This window comes from Schistocerca serialis, chromosome 9 (assembly GCF_023864345.2).
Source record: "Schistocerca serialis cubense isolate TAMUIC-IGC-003099 chromosome 9, iqSchSeri2.2, whole genome shotgun sequence".
Lineage (NCBI taxonomy): Eukaryota > Metazoa > Arthropoda > Insecta > Orthoptera > Acrididae > Schistocerca > Schistocerca serialis.
The window spans coordinates 294,253,963-294,275,388 of NC_064646.1; the positions used below are offsets into that span (position 1 = coordinate 294,253,963).

At 42.9% G+C, this 21,426-nt stretch overlaps 1 protein-coding gene across 4 annotated transcripts in view; it reads left to right on the forward strand.

The window, feature by feature from the left end:
- Positions 1 to 21,426, forward strand: part of LOC126419777 (afadin) — a 1,120,405-nt gene that overhangs the window by 639,664 nt on the left and 459,315 nt on the right. For 3 of the 4 annotated variants that reach the window (XM_050086950.1, XM_050086952.1, XM_050086953.1), the window contains exons 3-4: positions 15,604 to 15,796; positions 20,642 to 20,751. In XM_050086950.1, coding sequence (XP_049942907.1) covers positions 15,604 to 15,796; positions 20,642 to 20,751 — 303 coding nt within the window. The remainder of the gene's footprint in view (positions 1 to 15,603; positions 15,797 to 20,641; positions 20,752 to 21,426) is intronic. The other variant, XM_050086951.1, reaches the window with a different exon arrangement.

Consider the following 21,426-nt stretch of genomic DNA (forward strand, 5'->3'; position numbering starts at 1 on the left):
TCCTCAAGCTGTGAAGCTCTCAAGCTGGCCGCAATTTCCCTATCCTCCGCTTTCATCTCTTGGACTCGGATGTGGCTTTCACACAACCCTGGTCGCAGCCGGGCCACAAATGCTTCCTTATGTGGTATCAACGCCGTTACACTCTACTAGCTGCTTTGTCGTATCATTACGGCACAGTACTGAACTGCAGGTTACAAAGTAACATATATACAACCTTCCTGGACCATTTTTATTTATTTAGCCTATGGCATATCATTAAATTACATATACATATGTACATATTGACACACAAGAAACTTCAGTTTGTCTTTACAACTAAATATCAAGTCCTTCAGTCCAGCGCACTGCATCTGGAATTGCTAGCAGGAAGTCCTCTTCAGCACCGTGATAGGCTCGAATACTGCATTCACTGACAGTGTGAACAGTCTGGTATGGAGCCCCGCAGTCACAGGCTGGATTAGGCAGCTTCTTCCACTTAAAGAGAGCATCCCTGCATCGGCCGTGGCCGGTACGGATTGTGTTGAGAGTAGTCCAGGTCTTGCGTGGTAAGTCGAATCCACTTGGAAGTTTGCACCTGAGAAGATGTTATTCAGACGCACATCTCTCACTGCTTCCCACCGACCTTTCCATTCTTCAAGAAGTTTGAAATCCTTAGCGACCACGGCAGCAGCATCACACAGAGTTGGATGACGTGATTTCAGTCTCTTGCGATTTAAAAGTGGCAGGTCGCTATGCACAGGTAGGTTAGAATTCCTGGAGATCTCGTGGAATTCTCTCATAAGTGCAGTATATCTGCGTAGATCAGGAGGCATTATACCGGTTAACTGTGGAAGCCAATAAACTGGAGTGGATCTGATTGCGCCAGATATTATTTGCATTGTCGTATTCAGCTGGCTGTCAACAAGACTTGTATGATGACTGTTCATCCAAAAAGGTGCACAATACTCAGCACTTGAGAACACCAAGCCCAGAACTGGAGATCGCAGGGTGGTTGCTGAAGATCCCCAGATAGTTCCGCATAGCTTATGGAGCATGTTGTTTCGAGTCTTCAGCTTTTGAGCTAAGTTAAGAAGGTGTTCTTTGAAGCATAGTGTACGGTAAAAGATGACACCAAGACATTTTGGGTTCCAATTATGACGAAGATTTCTGCCTCTGAAACTTACTTCCAGTTTTGCGTTCGCCAACCGATTATTTAAATGGAAGCAAAGCACTTCTGTTTTACTCACACTGGGTTGGAGCCTCCAGATTTTGAAGTAATTATCTAATGCAGACAGGACCTTGGTTAGAATCTCTTCTGTTGTCTTCATTTCCTGGTGTCGTACAGCTACAGCCAGGTCATCAGCATAGCAGTGTTATCTGGACGAAGTGTCGGGTAGATCAGATATAGGTTGAACAGCACATTGTGATGTAGTCTGACTTTATTATGTAAAGGGCACGCACGCAAATGAAAGCTAGACAAACGGAAAAAAGTAGATAAACTGTTTATTATTTTAAAAGGAATGCCGTAACGGGCAGTTCACCTAGCTTAACCAGGTATAAGGGAGAGATTATAGAGAATGTGTAACTGTAAAACGAAAAAGGTTGAGGGTGTTGGCTCGCCCCAGCTGTGCTCTTCATTGGATGTCCGGATAGGTCATTGTATGATCACGTTCAGTCGATTGAGAGTCGCAGTGAAAACTTGAGAACACGTGTCATTAAAGGCTTATAATATCAGCATGCGAGTGAGTTAGAATGCATTTAATAGACAAGCGCTTTGCCTTGACCCCTCCTACTGTTTAAGTCCACCGAAACTCCAATAGACGTATTAGCTAGAGATGCACGACATTGGCAAATCATCGATGCCGCTTTTAGTTTTTGTGCTTGAGCGCACTACCGTTACCGTGGTGCTTCCGCCGGGGGACCGCAACTGGTCCACAGACCCGGCCAGGAATGTGTCGCTGCGCCGGCCAGGGCGCTTATTAACCTCAGAGAGCTCCGCCCGGGCAGATGCACCACTCAGCTCGCCGTGGAGGTCAGCACATGACGTACTCTTGTCTCTGCCTGCGGTTAATGGTCGGTGAAAGTTACCGTACGGCAGGATGGACCGGCTACAGGGCGCTCTTCAGCTTGTCGAGCTCATCGCCTATGGTGAACCACCAGGTGAATCTAGCACATTCAGAAAAATGACAGTAGTCCGTCCTTTAAAATTCTGTAACACTGTCGTTAAGAAAGGCAAAAGCGTTTTCTGTGCGGCTGGTCGGTAATACAAAGAATATTTACCACTGTAATGCATCAACACATGGCGCTTTGCAAAGAAAAATTTAATTACATAAATCCACAAATTAGAAAATTTAAAACACCCACATTTTGGACAGAGAAGCACTTCGGAAATAAGCAGGAAAACGTGAGAATCTACCAAACAGCTGGAAATATCTACTAAAGGTAGCCCTAAAGTTTTAAGTATCACCTCGGAAAAAAAAAATACGTTTACGTAATTATTTTTGATTGTTTGCAGTTACATGTCTGCAGTCCTGGTTAGGCATGGCAGTCACTGCCACTCAGTACCGTACAAGGCCGCTGGGAAGAGCGAAAACATGAGTCAACACGTTACTGAAAGGGAGATCGGTCGCGGCATTTCCTTTTGATTCCTCTGGCGGCATTATGCGCTACTGTGGCCCGCTGGGATATCATTGTGCACCAGGGCCACAATAAATACCTGCAAAAAAAAAAAAAAAATATAAAAAATCCGTAATTTTTTTTTGACGTGATTATTGAAACTTTACGACTCACAATCGTATAATAAGAAATGGCTTGCTCCCCAACCCCAGGTACGTCGTCATACAGCAGGACTTTGTTAGCCAGCCGAAAACGCGTTCCTGACTGGCTGTCAAGGATTCCTGGCGGACCTGTAGAGTAAAGAGCGCATACTTTTTGAGGGGGTATTGGGATCCTGTTACAAGAACGGAAGGCATAAAACACAAATCAGCGAATAAAATTACGGTAACGTAGAAAAACTCTCAGAAATGAGCGGCCAACAACAGGCACGTTTCTAGGTTCACTTCAGAAGACACTGCAAATACTTCGTCTTTCCCGTTTCTTGTTTTCCCAGTATTACATTATCTTCTCTCCACGTTGCCTCTCTCGTTCTTCTGTCCATATTGTTCCAGGTTTTCTATTTTTTTGTCTTGAAGGCATTATTATTATCAGTGCCCAGCTATTGACCTCGATTGAACTTATTTCGCTGATGTGCTTGCTTTCGTTTTCTCCCAGACTCCCTTCGTCGTCTCACTGTAGTTTTTGTTACGTTCTTCTGTCCCTGTTCTCGTAAATGTAGCACTGCGTTAAGCTTTAAACTGATGCTTGTCAGTTAAAGTTTTGAATGCAGTTCTGTTCTGTAGAGTTTTGTTTGCAATGCCTATTTCCTGAAGATCTGCTTTAATTTCAGGTTTCTAATTGTTTTTTAACTTCTATTGAGGGAGGAAGGTAGAGAATTGCCTATTATCGTTCATTCTGAGAATGTGGCCATAAACTTTTAAAAATTAAATTATTGTTATTATTACTATAATTATGGGCAACGGCCTTGCCGCAGTGGATACACCCGGTTCCCGTGAGATCACCGAAGTTAAGCGCTGTCGGGCGTGGTCGGCACTTGGATGGGTGACCATCCAGGCCGCCATGCGCTATTGCCATTTTTCGGGTAGCACTCAGCCTCGTGATGCCAATTGAGGAGCTACTCGACCGAATAGTAGCGGCTTCGGTCAAGAATACCATCATTACGAGGGGGAGAGTGGTGTGCTGACCCGCCCCTCCTATCCGCATCCTCCTCTGAGGATGACACGGCGGTCGGATGGTCCCGATGGGCCACTTGTGGCCTGTAGATGGAGTTTTTTTTATTACTATAGTTATACGTGTGTCAGATTAAAGGTTCGGGTGACGACAAGGTACTTTCTGAGGTGGGAGGGGAGACTGTAACACACTGTGGTTCTTGACCCCTCCAAGAACCGAACCTGGATCTGCGATTGCAAGCGACCCTGGCTCTTTGCAAGGTTCTGCCTCCTGTCCGTCTCGGCGCGTTCACACCGCGGCACTTTGGTTGTAGGAGTGCAGTGTCTGGGCATGGAGGGCGTTCCCACGCCACGGGCGCTCGGCACCCCATCGCCTGCGGTCGGCGGTCAGTGCGGTGTGCAGGCTCGCTTTCCGCCCAGCTGGACGGCATCCAGCGGCCGACTTACCTGCCGGGGAGAAGAGGTCGCCGCCTCCAGCCGTCCGTTACTCAGCGGCTCCAGCTGGACGCTGGACGCCCTCAATACCGTGGCTTCTGTCCTGCCAGAGCTGCGATGTGGCGTGCGCGGTGTACTGTGCTTCAAACGAGTGACGACTGAATATTTCGTCGTAATGAAGGCGCAGCTTGTTATCTCTAATGGAGAATCTTCGACAGAAATAGAAGTAACTTGAGGATAGTGTGTAGTATGTTAATGGCCTGGCAAACAAGATTAACAGTGACCACAGACTTTTCACAGATGATGTGATGAAATACTCTCTGAAATAGTTGCACAAATATTAACTTAGTCCCTGGTAAGATGTCAGAGTGGTGCAAAGGCAGGCAACGTGCTTCAGATGTTCAAAAATGGAAAACTGTGCGCTTCACAAAACTCACTAATCTATGACAAGAATATCACGGAGTCGAAAATAGATGTAGATGTAGAGGTAATTTCGGGAGTACCGCAGGGAAGCGTGATAGGACCTTTATTGTTTACAATATACATAAATGACTTAGTTGACAACATCGGTAGCTCCGTGAGGCTATTTGCAGATGACACGGTTGTCTACAAGAAAGTAGCAACATCAGAAGACTCGTACGTACTCCAGGAGGACCTGCAGAGGATTAATGTATGGTGCGACAGCTGGCAGCTTTCCCTAAACGTAGATAAATGTAATATAATGCGCATACATAGGGGCAGAAATCCATTCCAGTACGATTATGCCATAGGTGGTAAATCATTGGAAGCGGTAACGACCGTAAAATACTTAGGAGTTACTATCCGGAGCGATCTGAAGTGGAATGATCACATAAAACAAATAGTGGGAAAAGCAGGCGCCAGGTTGAGATTCATAGGAAGAATTCTAAGAAAATGTGACTCATCGACGAAAGAAGTAGCTTACAAAACGCTTGTTCGTCCGATTCTTGAGTATTGCTCATCAGTATGGGACCCTTACCAGGTTGGATTAATAGAAGAGATAGACATGATCCAGCGAAAAGCAGCGCGATTCGTCATGGGGACATTTAGTCAGCGCGAGAGCGTTACGGAGATGCTGAACAAGCTCCAGTGGCGGACACTTCAAGAAAGGCGTTACGCAATACGGAGAGGTTTATTATCGAAATTACGAGAGAGCACATTCCGGGAAGAGATGGGCAACATATTACTACCGCCCACATATATCTCGCGTAATGATCACAACGAAAAGATCCGAGAAATTAGAGCAAATACGGAGACTTACAAGCAGTCGTTCTTTCCACGCACAATTCGTGAATGGAACAGGGAAGGGGGGATCAGATAGTGGTACAATAAGTACCCTCCGCCACACACCGTAAGGTGGCTCGCGGAGTATAGATGTAGATGTAGATGTAGAATCGGTCAGCTCATACAAATACGATGCGCAATTTAAAAATTACTTCATCGAAACTCGGTTATTGTCTCCTGTAGCGACGTAGAAGTTTGAAATTTGGTTCGAAGGTGCCTACAACCTTCTTCTGTACTGGTGCCAAAGCGTGGCGCCCTGTTACATCTAGCTCGAGCTCGGCCACACTTCAGACAGCAAGGTGTCGACACTTGAAAAAAAGGCCAGATCTTAGAAGTTCATCTGATGTGTAGGTAGGTAAATGGTGTCGCATTGGCACCATATTTAACACAATGCTGACCAACATCACCGTGGACGTATCATAAGATGGGAAGGTCGTCACGCACCCCTCTAACCCACAGACACACCTTCGCTCAGAATCGACACGAGAGGCCTCAGGGGATGGCACAAAGGGCGTCAGTGAAACCACACATTGGGACGTCGATTCCAACACATTTAACGGTCGAAAACGACAGTTTATAGTGCTATGGGCAACAGGAAGACGTTCTTGACAATCTTTGATACTGCTGACATCTCCCTGATGGTTAAGTTCATCTCTAAGGACATCAGGGGCAAGCAGCGTCATTTAAATGATCCCGCTCATTCGGGGTACAGTGCGACCGCAATTTTTGCTGTGTTGTACAGGGTGGAACCGCTTGGGACCGTTCAGTGCCTTTCGACGAAATTCGAAACGCCATCTGGAAGCAACAAAGGGTTTTTCAGTCCTCCTGTCTCACATCCTCCTCTGGTGGGATCACGGGTGGGTCAACACTGACTCGTGCGTGAATGCAATGGCAAAGGGTTCCTCTAACGCCGCCCGCCCCCCCCCCCCACCCCCCCCCCCCAGTGTGCTAGGCGCTTGCAGAAAGGCAATTGGCATCGGAAGTGTGTCGAGTCCTTAGGGCTGCTTAGCAGGTTTTCTCTTAAAAGAACTTGTCTGAAGTGGCGTGACACAGCTGCAGCATTTCCGCTGCCACAGAAGACGTATTACTAATCGGAATCCCATTGTAGACATGGACTGCCTGTGTTGCCCTGGATCCTCTAACGGCGTGCGGATTTCAATGTGTGTCAGGACTGTTGACAGATGCCAAAAAATTAATTTTCAGACTTCATATATTCGAAATGATAATTAAAACTTCATGATGCCTCTCGTCTTTTTTCCGCGCTTTTTTTATGAAAGGCAAATACTGGGATAGTTCAAATGGCTCTAAGCACTATGGGACTTACCATTGAGGTCATCAGTCCCCCAGAACTTAGAACTACGTCAACATAACTAACTGAAGGACATCACACACATCCATGCCCGAGGCAGGATTCGAACCTGCGACCGCAGCAGCAGCGCGGTTCCGGACTGAAGCGCCTAGAATCGCTCGGCCACAGCGTCCGGCTCTGCTGAGATGATTCCTTCGAAAGGATACAGCCAGTTTCCTGTCTTTTCCCTGTTTAGTTGGAGCTCGTGCACTGTCTGTAATGACTTCGTGGTCAACAGGACGACAAACTCTGGGAGTCCGTGCCTGCGTTCTGCGTACCTATTTACGCTGTTCGTTGACAGCGATATACCGTAACGCATCATCTGCAGAGAGAAGAAAGAATATGCCAGCCAAATACCCTACAGCAGTTGCGAAAGTTGGTGTTTCTGTAGCGTTGAAAAAAATTAACTTGGGAAGTACGTGGGCACCGTACCAAAATTGACGGTTGTGACTCGCCTATAAAATGCTAACCACCCAACGTGTATCCGTTAACGTCTATGCTCCGACGTGATTTTTATTGCGATCGCTCCCCCCACGCTCCTCCGTCGACCGAGCGCCTGCTGGGCTGGGATCAAAGCTGTCGCGTCTCTGCCCCCCGTCCCCGCGCAGGAACCTGTTGGTTGCAGTTTACTCCCCCCACCACCACGGCCGCCGTAATCACTTTCGCTCTTCGAAAATAGCGCTAGTGCGTGCGGCGGGCGGCCTACACAAGGCGCCCATTGACGCAGCACGTGTTTGTATACAACGCCTGGTCCGTATCGCGGGGCCCGCAGGAATTTCCCAGGCCGGCTGCAGCCGCGGCGCCTGGACAGTGTCGCCACCTCCAGACGCCGCGCCGTGCTTTGGCAGGTACAGCCGCCAGCACAGATCCTGGTTCTAGCCCGGCCTCAGTCACACAAAGCAGTTAGAAGGCGCTCGACGTACACTGCTGGCCATTAAAATTGCTACACCACGAAGGTGATGTGCTACAGACGCGAAATTTAACCGACAGGAAAAAGATGCTGTGATATGTAAATCATTAGCTTTTCAGAGCATTCACACAAGGTTGGCGCCGCTGGCGACACCTACAACGTGCTGACGTGAGGAAAGTTTCCAATCGATTTCTCATACACAAACAGCAGTTGACCGTCGTTGCCTCGTGAAACGTCGTTGTCACAACTCGTGTAAGGAGGAGAAATGCGTACCATCACGTTTCCGACTTCGATAAAGGTCGCATTGTTAGCCTATCGCGAATGCGGTTTATCGTATCGCGACATTGCTGCTCGCGTTGGTCGAGATCCAATGACTGCTAGCAGAATATGGAATCGGTGGGTTCAGAAGGGTAATACGGAACGCCGTGCAGGATCCAAACGGCCTCGTATTACTAGCAGTCGAGATGACAGGCATCTTATTCGCATGGCTGTAACGGATCGTGCAGCCACGTCTCGATCCCCGAGTCAACAGATGGGGACGTTTGCAAGACAACAACCATCTGCACGAACAGTTCGACGACGTTTGCAGCAGCATGGACTATCAGCTCGGAGACCGTGGCTGCGGTTACCCTTGACGCTGCATCACAGACAGGAGCGCCTACGATGGTGTACTCAACGACGAACCTGGGTGCACGGATGGCAAAATGTCATTTTTTCGGATGAATCCAGGTTCTGTTTACAGCATCATGATGGTCGCATCCGTGTTTGGCGACATCGCGGTGAACGCACATTGGAAGCGTGTATTCGTCATCGCCATACTGGCGTATCACCCGGCGTGATGGTATGGGGTGCCATTGGTTACACGTCTCGGTCATCTCTTGTTCGCATTGACGGCATTTTGAACAGTGGACGTTACATTTCAGATGTGTTGCTACCCGTGGCTCTACCCTTCATTCAATCCCTGTGAAACCCTACATTTCAGCAGGATAATTCACGACCGCATGTTGCAGGTTCTGTACAGGCCTTTCTGGATACAGAAAATGTTCGACTGCTGCCCTGGCCAGCACATTCTCCAGATCTCTCACCAACTGAAAACGTCTGGTCAATGGTGGCCGAGCAACTGGCTCGTCACAATATGCCAGTCATTACGCTTGATGAACTGTGGTATCGTGTTGAAGCTGTATGGGCAGCTGTACCTGTACACGCCATCCAAGCACTGTTTGACTCAGTGCCCAGGCGTATGAAGGCCGTTATTACAGCCAGAGGTGGTTGTTCTGGGTACTTATTTCTCAGGATCTATGCACATAAATTGCGTGAAAATGTAATCGCATGTCAGTTCTAGTATAATATATTTGTCCAAAGAATACCGTTTATCATCTGCATTTCTTCTTGGTGTAGCAATTTTAATGGCCAGTAGTGTATTTATTCTCGCCTGAGCCACGTTTCATACGATTTTCCAGCCCAAGGTGCCTTTTTGAGAACACCGATTTTTAAGTAATCAAACTCCCATGTATAAAAGCTCATACCTCCCGGACTGTATATCGCATAGTGATATGATTTTGGCAAGTACATTCAGTGGTATCTGTGAATACTGTCTGAACGGCGAAAACATACTAAGCGATAAACTTATTCGTAACATCATTTTTGACTGTGGTGTGTGTGCGTCTGCATGGCATGGGGCGGGGGGGGGGGGGGGCAACAAGCAACAGTTTCTCGGAAAAGTTTGAAATTATGGGTGAAACTTGCCGGAAGTCAATAAGTGTTCTCATTGTCAAATGCTAGCTGAATATAGTCTAGTACTTTGCGCGCCGTGAGTTGCGTTGTCTCAACACAGATTTAAATTTTCTGACGTTAATGCTTGGTATTGCGTTAAGCATTCAACAAAAGGTTGTAGTTCTTAATGAGTAGATTGTGGGAGCATTTTAAATTTTAACTTTCGCGCAATACCTATATGAAATGTTGAAAATCAAGTCTTCGTTGTCCTTGGAAGACGTTAGAAAGGCAATCTGCAACTGGGATCGTGCCATAGGTTGGCAGTTTCAGATGCCGTTGATCTGCGCTGGTACATCACAGATTTCGTCCGTCGTTCCTGTTGATTTGACATCGTCACAGTTGTTCCCGCGACCCCTGCGATTTCGTCACAACTTTATGAAGTAAAGAAGGTGGACTTGAAACAGACTTTTAACACCCCGTCGGCGATAAGGTCATTACAGGAGCAACAGTTGCTCGCATTGAAATGAAATGAGGAACGCTTTTTTCTTCAAGTAATTACAGCAGCATTTCCCCTAAATGATTTGGGGGAACTGGGAAAAATCAGCATTATTCTGTCGTAAGCAATCAAATATCTGGCACGCAGCAAACTAAGACTTACGATTTTGAACAGTGACGCATAGATAAAGTTGCAGACGACGGATCCAGAGCGTTGGATTTCGATTCCCGGTCAGACAAAGGATTTTCGTGTCACTTCTTTCGTCTCTAACAGTGTTTCTTAGTGTGAAAATGGCACCATGGCTCGGAGTGCGCGTTAAACTGTATGTTGCCCTCCAACCGCTAAGTAACTTCGATGGTCGGAGGAAGACAGTGGCATACCGTCTCCAGTAGGAGCACGCGTGATAAACACTGTGGTGCTCGAACCGTCCTCCGGATCGATGATAGCTAAGCAAGCGACTAACAGCACAGTTTTCTATTCGTATTCATAATTCGGTAGATCTATATAAATATAACTAAATCCAAAGTGCCGTCTTTGGACGATCCTAAGGAAATGCAGCAAGACTTAAACGAAGAATTTTCACTAGCCTTAATTAATCGAAGGTCTTTTTAAATATGAATAAATGTGAGAATAGTTACAGCAAAGAGAGAGAACTCGATAGTATCCGGTTACAAAATTAGTTCTGAACATCTTGAGCAGGTTACATCGTATTTTGGGATAATACTAAGACGCGATATGGAAAGGAACGAACACTTTGAATCCGTGCTCGGGAAGGCGAATGAAGAGCTGGATTTGTTGGAAGGTGTAAGTGAGTAGCCTTTACTTTCTGTGTCTGTGTGTGTGTGTGTGTGTGTGTGTGTGTGTGTGTGTGTGTGTGTGTGTGTTACCGTGAATGCAAATCTGGGAATGTTGAACTAGCAATCTAAATGTGCTACTTAGCTTAAAGACACATCACTTACGTGAAACTGACTGAAAAGAATCCTTTTTGTGTGAAAACCGATCTCATTCATAATCAAATAAATTAGCAAACCAATAATTTCAGACTCAGTAGACTTGGTCAGTGCGAACTGTTTGAAAAAAAAAAAAAACCTTAACTGTATAAAAAGTAGTAATGTACCTGTATACGAAAGTAACGTAAAACACATGAAAATTTCTGCGCTGGCATATGGCCCTGACAAAGTAAAGAAACTGACGGAACCTACATTACGCAAATGATCGAAACAATCACGTATCATGAATCTCACCTGCAAAATGAAGTACTGACGGAAACAGCGACACATTAAGACTTCGCTAAAAAAAAAAAAAAAGGTTGCTAAAATCTAACGACAGTTGGTCCAGGGAAATTGGGTTCACAATCCTGACACAGGATGCCAATCAAACACGTGACTGAACTTTAAGTTTTAATTATCAAAACCTCGACCGTGACGAGGGTGAAGTCGACCCACAATACATCTGTGAGTATAAGGCAAGTGAAATTGGGAGCGTATCTCAATATACTGCCGTCCACTGTACAGTCTACAGTGACCTGTTTTATCCCATCGACTAGCTACCCTTGGTAAAAATTATAAAAGTTACTGTAAATACTCAGCCTCTCATGATGTGCCTGCAGTGCATAAAAAACTGGTTAATGAATTAATAAAAAACTGAAACATAATAAAGCAATTGGTGGCAGATTACATACTAAACATCAGCTTTTATAAACACAGTCGCAGTTGTCTTGCCGGAATATACAAGATGAAAGAAACTGCGTGTGCGCAGATCGGGTCCGCGCCACAGAATTATCATGGAAAACGTCGGGGTTAAATCATAAGAAGTGTTGCCTATTAATGTCTACTTTAATTATCAGGCCCTTTCAGTGGTTACGCAGAATAGTATAATTGTTACGCATTATATAATCACAATTTGGATTGTCGTTGGGCTCTATATTGCCCTATAGGTCAGATACGTAATCGCTTTGCGTCGTTTTTCTCAATTTCATTGTCGACACTGTCGCAGCTCTCGCATTCGCTCGGCACTGGACTTTTTAGGCTTTATGTATTCTTTCTGACGCGTGATTTCCTCTGACTTGCGTAGTCTATCATTCCGAGCATATTTCCAAGCTTTTTGCGGCGACATCTTTCATTATTTTATAATTTTCAATTTAATTCCTACTTTCACCATTATTCTTCACAATGAAACGCGAAATAATAGCCTGGGTAAACGCTTTGCCATGCTACAGTAATTTATTAATGTACACAAACCTAATTCACAGTACACTAGTACGAAGACGTGACAGGCAGATCAAATACTGCGCGACAAACAGGTGCAGACGCCCTCTATCTGTTGTCAGCGCAACCATTGTTTACGCAATACTAGCCTCGTAGTTATTAGCGATCGAAATCTGTGGGTATTTTATCAAACAAGAATAGACGAACAAATAGACGTTTTCACCTCAGAAAAGGAATGCAGGTTTGTGGTAAGCTACCTTAATCGTAATATTGGTCGCGCTGGCTCGAAACTGACGCGCCTTTTCCGTGCCGTGGGCAGAAAGTGTTCCCGCAGCGGGGCTTTTTGCCCCTGACTGGGCTGCCCCACTTGACAGTCGGCATGGCCGCCTGGCCTGGTTCCTCTCAGCCGTCACCCTCTTAGCGTCTCAGCCTTCTCCCTCTCACCCGCGCGAAGTCCTACAGGTCCCCACTCTTCTGTATGCGCCGGCACAACTCCCCCTCGTATTGCTGCAGTTGCACACTTCAGTCTCTCCTACTGCGCACACCGCCATATCGCTGACGTATCTGCCCCCTCACGTAACGACCACCTCGAATAAAACTAACTTCTTTACTATACTTCTCCCACGGAAATAAAACACAACATGTGTCAATGAAGAATATTGCTATCTTTTGGTTCTAAACACTAGTTCTAAAGATCAAAAAGGAAAACTAAAAAGAACTGTAGAATAAGTAAGGTCCCTAACAAGGTACGAGTAACACGAGGAAAAATCTCAACAAAATTTTGAGCGCTTTAATGTCTGCCTTCTCTCTTTTGTAGCCGATATCCCTAATTACCATTAGTATACTGAAAAGAGTGATAATCTAATAATTCTTAATACTTATATCTTTGACAAAGTGCGTACGAGATTCTGAGTTACAGCAGCGTTTTAGGTAGAAATTAGATTGTATAGTTTCGTAGACCTATAATGGGGAGATAAGTTAGTCGAAGACGTGATACACGTAAGAAAAGTTAGCGTGTACTTGGGTGTATACAGGATGTTACAAAAAGGTACGGCCAAACTTTCAGGAAACATTCCTCACACACAAATAAAGAAAAGATGTTGTGGACATGTGTCCCGAAACGCGTAATTTCCATGTTAGAGCTCATTTTAGTTTCGTTCTTCCACCTACGCTCAATGGAGCACGTTATCATGATTTCATACGGGATACTCTACCTGTGCTGCTAGAACATGTGCCTTTACAAGTACGCTTTACAAGTACGACACAACATTTGGTTCATGCACGATGGAGCTCCTGCACATTTCAGTCGAAGTGTTCGTACGCTTCTCAACAACAGATTCGGTGACCGATGGATTGGTAGAGGCGGACCAATTCCGTGGCCTCCACGCTCTCCTGACATCAACCCTGTTGACTTTCATTTATGGGGGCATTTGAAAGCTCTTGTCTACGCAACCCCAGTACCAAATGCAGAGACTCTTCGTGCTCGTATTGTGGACGGCTGTGATACAATACGCCATTCTCCAGGGCTGCATCAGCGCATCAGGGATTCCCTGCGACGGAGGGTGGATGCATGTATCCTCGCTAACGGAGGACATTTTGAACATTTCCTGTAACAAAAGTGTTTGAAGTCACGCTGGTACGTTCTGTTGCTGTGTGTTTCCATTCCATGATTAATGTGATTTGAAGAGAAGTGATAAAATGAGCTCTAACATGGAAAGTAAGCGTTTCCGGACACATGTCCACATAACATATTTTCTTTCTGTGTGTGAGGAATGTTTCCTGAAAGTTTGACCGTACCTTTTTGTAACACCCTGCATATTAGAAAATCAAATGTATGCAGTTTCGCATATCATAAATCATGATTAAAGCCTGCTTCATACATCGGGAGTAATTAACATGGCCCGCTCTTAATGTTTTTCACACAGATACCACCCGTTGTTGAAAATAATTCTCATTTTTAATAATAATAATTGTTGTTATTAGTACGAAAGTACTAGTAAATCGTAACTCTGTAACAAGTAAATGAAATTTCATACTTATTATGTGAGTCACACATTGACTCGTCTGGTTAGCCTAGCGCGTTAAAGCGCCTCACCCGCGATACGAGGATGCTGGCCTGTCGCCGATCGAATCTGATTCGCGGATTAACGACAAGGGCTGGTAAGCTGGCCAGTCTGGATGTAGTTTTTAGGCAGTTTTCCACAACCAGCTAGATAAATACTGCACTGGCACCCACGTCCCAGTTCAGATACACGCTACGCAAACATTCACAAACCGTTTTCACACTTGAACATGAGATTTGCTAGATGGGTACACAGATTCCGTCCAGGGCTAGTGGTGGCGCCAGGAAGGGCTTCCGTCCAAAGGCTAGCACTAACATCGCATTATACCATATGACAATGATGTCCCCATGGGAAAAATGGCAAAAGGAAGAAGAAGGAAGATATACAAGGCACACATTCATTGTATGACGTTTCATTAATACATGGTTTTCTTTGAGAGAAAAATTTTGTTGGTACCTGTAAAGCCGTTGACAGACAGAGGACATTAAGGAAATGTTCGCACTAGCTGTACTGTATTTGGTAAGTTATGTTGTTTATGAAGAAAGTCATAATTACTAAGCAGCACATATCGCTGTAATGAAGGAGCTTTCATGTCTGTTGTTTGTGGAAGTCACCTATTGGTTGACTCACAAGCATATTGCTCACTGGTTACAAATCATTCTTCTCGCTAATATCTTGCCAACACACTGATAGCACTTTGAAGGGTTTCCTAAGCCTTACTGCTCTCTTGGACGACAACATACATTCAGTCTTTTATATATATGATATGTAGGTTTCATAACAAAGGCAAACCCTCGGGAGTATTTAATGAGTCCAGCCTTCATTTATATCTATATGCCTTCCTACAACATGTTTGGCAGTCTTTGTGTTGTCCATAACAAATCAAAATTTGTTGACAAACATTTACAGATGCATAAGAGAGAAAAGCATAGTAAAACATGACTTCAGAACTCAAAACCTCACATAAATATTGTCTACAGAAATGCTAATTTAATATATATTTTTAAGTGAACATACTTGATTATCAGTTTTTGAGAATGTTGTATTAATTGTGCAAACATTAAACCAAACATAACCATCATCCTCTCTTTGCTAGTGGAGGACTGTTTTCACAAACATATATAGCTGTTGCATCTATGGAATGTGTCACTAAGATTGCTTACTGCTTTTTCCTTCCTTTTGCAAGTACTCTCTTGATCCTGCAGTGACAGTTGTTTCCACCTGTACAAAATAACAAATCCACCAGGCAATTCTTAAAGACAAAAGTTAATTGTCTAGGCAATGGCAAACTCTCATAAAACAAGAAGCTTTCCTTTTTATTGGTCCATTGTGTATGAGGCTGAAACACTTGCCCTTGTGTTTCAGGACCTGGAGTTCCACGGGGTGATGCGGTTCTACTTCCAGGATTCTGGGCAGAAGGTAGCCACAAAGTGCATCCGTGTCGCATCCGATGCCACCACGCAGGCCGTCATCGAGACCCTGGTCGAGAAGTTCCGGCCTGATATGCGTATGCTCTCTGTTCCTGAGTATGCGCTTTATGAGATCCATGAGAATGGAGGTTAGTTAACACCATATGCAAGCTACCTGCTAACAGTAGTAGATTATCAAATGGAAGTATGACCACCACAATGCCAAGTGAATTCTTTCACTAAAGTCAGACTAATTACAAGATTCGATATCTCTCATTACGTTCCAAACTTACATAACCATATTGTACAGTGACCATTGGAGCAACTTATATCTGTTACACCTACAGCACATGTACTTTGATCCAGTTCGAGTGGCAGTTGGTGCTACTCTTTCTAGAAACCTGTGAAATATGTACCTGTTGCATACAGCAACTACGTACATTATGCAAGTTCCATTTAAGTACCCCATGTTGCCCTGATGGAACGAATGCCATGCTCATTATTTAATACGAATATCATGTTTAGAATGTGTGATGCCCATGTGCAGTAGTTTTTTATGTCCTGCTCCTAAACTTCAGCATTGCTATTCGTTTTCAGACTACCGACAATAAACCTGTGTAAGCATTAACTTCAGTTTTAAGCTTTAGTGAAGTATTTAAGTAACACACAACCCAAAGCACATATTTGAGTTAAATATTCAAAAACAATAAAGAAAATCACTACAGCTAAATACCCAGTTACTTTGCTTAACATGAAATGTAGTCACTCTAGAATACATGATGTCATTTGGCTGAACTTCTCTGAAATTTAATGAACTTAGAGAAATGACGTCCTTCTCACTTTTGTATTTGTGAATCCATTTATCACTTCTACAAAATCTTGATTGACTGTCATGCCTGGTTCTATGGCTATTGCTCAAAGATTGACCAGTCTTGATTTTCTGCTGTCCGTAGGTACTTCATGGTACATTTTAAAGCAGAAAAGAACCTTTCAGCAGAACAGTTTGTTGCTAGAGTACAGTTTTAAATCTTGAGTGCTGTGTACACAATTGGGCAGACATTGCCAACTTTTTTTTAAATTAATGCTCTACAGAGAAATGGAAGAAAAGACAGCTTTTCACTGCCTCCTTTCTTCGCAGACAACAGATATGTTTTAAAATGTACATATTCTTCATCAAAGTTCTTATCCATATCAGAATTCTAAATGGTTGTAAGTTTTACTGCAGCATCATAAATTTAAACAGTTTCTAGTTCAATAATATTTGAAAGAAATGAAAATCGTAAGTTATATTCTCTGTAACTCTACCTCAATACTTTGAAAATGTCATATTGAAAGATTATACATTTGCCTCCAGATCTCAACATAGTCCAATTCTGTTGCTTCTTCTGGCCCTTTTTTGGTTCTTCTTCTGAGTGAGATGATTCATGAAAGAATCTCTTGCATTTAACTGGATGTTTCCATTTTTGATTCTTAGCTGCTGAAGGAGGTGGATTGATTTCATGTATATATATCTCTGGCATATACTGTGACTGACAAATATTTAGTAGAAATAACTTCATTACCTATTTTTGGGTCACTGACCTCCTCATAAGACGTATCAAATCTTTATAAGTTGCTGATAGCAAGTATGAAGTAACTTCTTTCCCAGGATTAACAAACCTCATTATATTGTCAGCCAGAAAAAGAATCATACTTCGGATCTAATTCCAGACACACCATGAAATTGCCATTTTTTACAAAGTCAAACACTTCTTTTTCTCCATGAAATGCTAGACCTGTAGAGGCTAGCACCTTAACTACAGAAACAACTCCTTTTAACACATTTCTCCAATACATAATTTCATGTTCATGCTGGGGGCGAGCAACTTCTTGTCAGTTATATACAGGGCTATTACAAATGATTGAAGCGATTTCATAAATTCACTGTAGCTCCATTCATTGACATATGGTCACGACACACTCCAGATACATAGAAAAACTCATAAGAGTTTTGTTCGGCTGAAGCCGCACTTCAGATTTCTGCCGTCAGAGCGCTCGAGAGCGCAGTGAGACAAAATGGCGACAGGAGCCTAGAAAGCGTATGTCGTGCTTGAAATGCACTCACATCAGTCAGTCATAACAGTGCAACGACACTTCAGGACGAAGTTCAACAAATATCCACCAACTGTTAACTCCATTCGGTGGTGGTATGCGCAGTTTAAAGCTTCTGGATGCCTCTGTAAGTGGAAATCAACGGGTCGGCCTGCAGTGAGCGAAGAAACGGTTGAACGCGTGTGAGCAAGTTTCACGCGTAGCCCGCGGAAGTCGACGAACAAAGCAAGCAGGGAGCTAAACGTACCACAGCCGACGGTTTGGAAAATCTTACGGAAAAGGCTAAAGCAGAAGCCTTACAGTTTACAATTGCTACAAGCCCTGACACCCAATGACAAAGTCAAACGCTTTGAATTTTCGGCGCGGTTGCAACAGCTCATGGAAGAGGACGCGTTCAGTGCGAAATTTGTTTTCAGTGATGAAGCAACATTTTTTCTTAATGGTGAAGTGAACAGACACAATGTGCGAATCTGGGCGGTAGAGAATCCTCACGCATTCGTGCAGCAAATTCGCAATTCACCAAAAGTTAATGTGTTTTGTGCAATCTCACGGTTTAAAGTTCACGGCCCCTTTTTCTTCTGCGAAAAAAACGTTAAAGGACACGTGTATCTGGACATACTGGAAAATTAGCTCATGCCACAACTGGAGACCGACAGCGCCGACTTCATCATTCAACAGGATGTTGCTCCACCGCACTTCCATCATGATGTTCGGCATTTCTTAAACAGGAGATTGGAAAATCGATGGATCGGTCGTGGTGGAGATCATGATCAGCAATTCATGTCATGGCCTCCACGCTCTCCCGACTTAACCCCATGCGATTTCTTTCTGTGGGGTTATGTGAAAGATTCAGTGTTTAAACCTCCTCTACCAAGAGACGTGCCAGAACCGCGAGCTCGCATCGACGATGCTTTCGAACTCATTGATGGGGACATGCTGCGCCGAGTGTGGGAGGAACTTGATTATCGGCTTGATGTCTGCCGAATCACTAAAGGGGCACATATCGAACATTTGTGAATGCCTAAAAAAACTTTTTTAGTTTTTGTATGTGTGTGCAAAGTATTGTGAAAATATCTCAAATAATAAAGTTATTGTAGAGCTGTGAAATCGCTTCAATCATTTGTAATAACCCTGTACCTCATGTTTCCTCTGTTTTTACTGTCCTGACAAGCAGGCTCTGTGAGAGTTCTAATTTTCATGTTCAGCTATTCGTATTCCATCATAGCTCCAATCACTGAAAGCAGATGTTGTAAATTGAGGTGCACCACTTAGTACTTTACAGTGGTCATACAGAGAACAATGATCCTTGGCTAGGATGATATACAATATATTTATTACTGATAATTTCCCAGTTCACCAGAACTCTGTGAAACTGTTTTTGCTGAAAAATCACTGTGATCCGTCAGCATACCACTGTGAAGACATAGAAAAATCAGTATTTTTGTTTTGATTAATATCATTTTTAAATGAATACTCCAGTGTCTGGTCAGTGTTTTCTCAATAAAATGTGTCATAATAGGGAACAGGAAAATCATCTGTGTTAGGGCATGTAGATTCTTGACATCGTTCTGGAACTCTGAAAGTTACAACTTCCACATTCTGTTTACCATTTAGAACTGTAATTTAACTATACTTCCTGAGCTATGCTGTTCATTGTTACTATTTTTAACTGCAACTTCAACGGAGTGATCAGAGCCGTGCAGTTCACTTTTACTTTTATTACTAAAATATGATTTCAGGGGTGGTATTTTCTGTAAAAGTTTACTGTCTCCCAGTCTATTTTCTTCAGTTTTCTTTCAATATACAGCACCACGTAACATAGATCTTCCATCCATACCACTACTGTGAACTAGGAATAAATAAATAAGTAAATAAATATATTTGTGATTTAGAGTATTGAAACCCGAACATGCTATCATTTATATAAAAAATGACAGAAACAAATTCACTATGACCCGTTAGTACTTCAATTACGTACCTTAGTTTTAAGTTGACAACCACGTGGAGCAATGTTGTGTTGTGTATGATGCCAACATAACCATGGATGGATGAAGAATTGAACAACACGCCACACATGAGATCTCATTAGCTATGTGATTACATGGAGAGCTACTTAATATGTAATTTATGAGATTAATGTGCTCTTACATGGAAGGTATTATAAAGGTCTACTAGTAAAATATAACTTTAATCAGAGGTAGAAAAATTTGTCAATACTTTGCCATCAAATTATTGAGTGTTGAAAGTAATACAATACACATAAAAATTATAGTTAAAAAGTAATTTTTTGATGACAGCATTTTGCCGTCCTCAAAATTTTGTCACCCTGTGCAGTTGCACATCCCTAAAAATGGCTTTGTGGGTGTGGCTGACTGAGAATGAACATGTTTCTAGTATATATATTTGTATTTGCTTCTCATGGCCATCTCTTTTCTGTTAATTGTGCTGCAGTATTCAGTATCATTGTTGGTGTTCCTTGAATTTGCTTGACTTGCTGACTTCATCCTCTTTGGGAGGGTGAGAAGCGAGGAAAGAAAACATGATCATCTTAATGTAGATAGGTGTTGTGTGTTATTGTTGAGTAGTTACTATGACTCTGATCCTTTCCTCTCATTCCAGAGAAGGAAGTCATGGTTCCAGAGGAGGAGATACTGTCAACTTTGTCTGTGTGTTACTCTGTTTTATATAAAATGCACTTCATATTGATTTCTTTGTCGACTTATTGCATTATATTGTGTTACTACAAAGAATTAATTAATTTTTCTGTATTTAACTTCCATAAAATTATGGAAGTGAACGTCATTTGTGAAAAAGAATGAATAAAATTCTGTACGTAGCTCACTGAAGGAATAAATTCCTAAGATCTTAAACTGTTTATTGCGATAATGTGATTTTTGTTACAGAAGAGAGGAGGTTGGGAATGGATGAGAAACCTCTGTTGGTGCAACTCAACTGGCACATCGATGACAGAGAAGGCCGATTCCTCCTCAGAAGAATTGATGACAAAACAAATGTAAGGCGTCCATTTCCAAAATCACTGTCATTTGTACACTCAGAAAATATATTTTATAAGTAATCCTCACTACTTGCATAAGATACACATTATTAAATGTAAATTTGAAGCACAATTATGGAAACACTGCAATTGTGTATGACTTGCTTACATTAAAATTAACATTTGTGTGAATAATAATTTAAATTCTAATACACTACTTAAGTCTTATTTGTACTTTTTCTGGATTTGCTGCTGTGGAAATTTTAGTGAATAAGGTAGGACACACTTTACATGGGTATGTATAAAATTTTAATAAGTTTTCAGTATTCTTAACTTTCAGGTGAAAATTCTCTGTTAGGGCCTCTTGTCAATGAGGATCAATATCCTATTCTAAATTTAATTTGTTGCATGAATTACTTACATCATCAGCACATGTAATTTGTCATAAACTATCATTTATCATCTCAATATTGAATCTAAAACATAGTGCCTAGGTCAACTGTGTGCAGAAACGTTGTATAGTATGCATACATGAATTTTTGAGCTATATAATATATTCCATTTTGAATTTCCTGTTATTAATGAGATGAAATACATTCTTATTTTAAATGTTGGACTGTTCTGTCTTGAAATATGGCAGTTGATAAGAATGATTGGTATTCACATTAAACACCAGTCCAATCAGGAATAAGA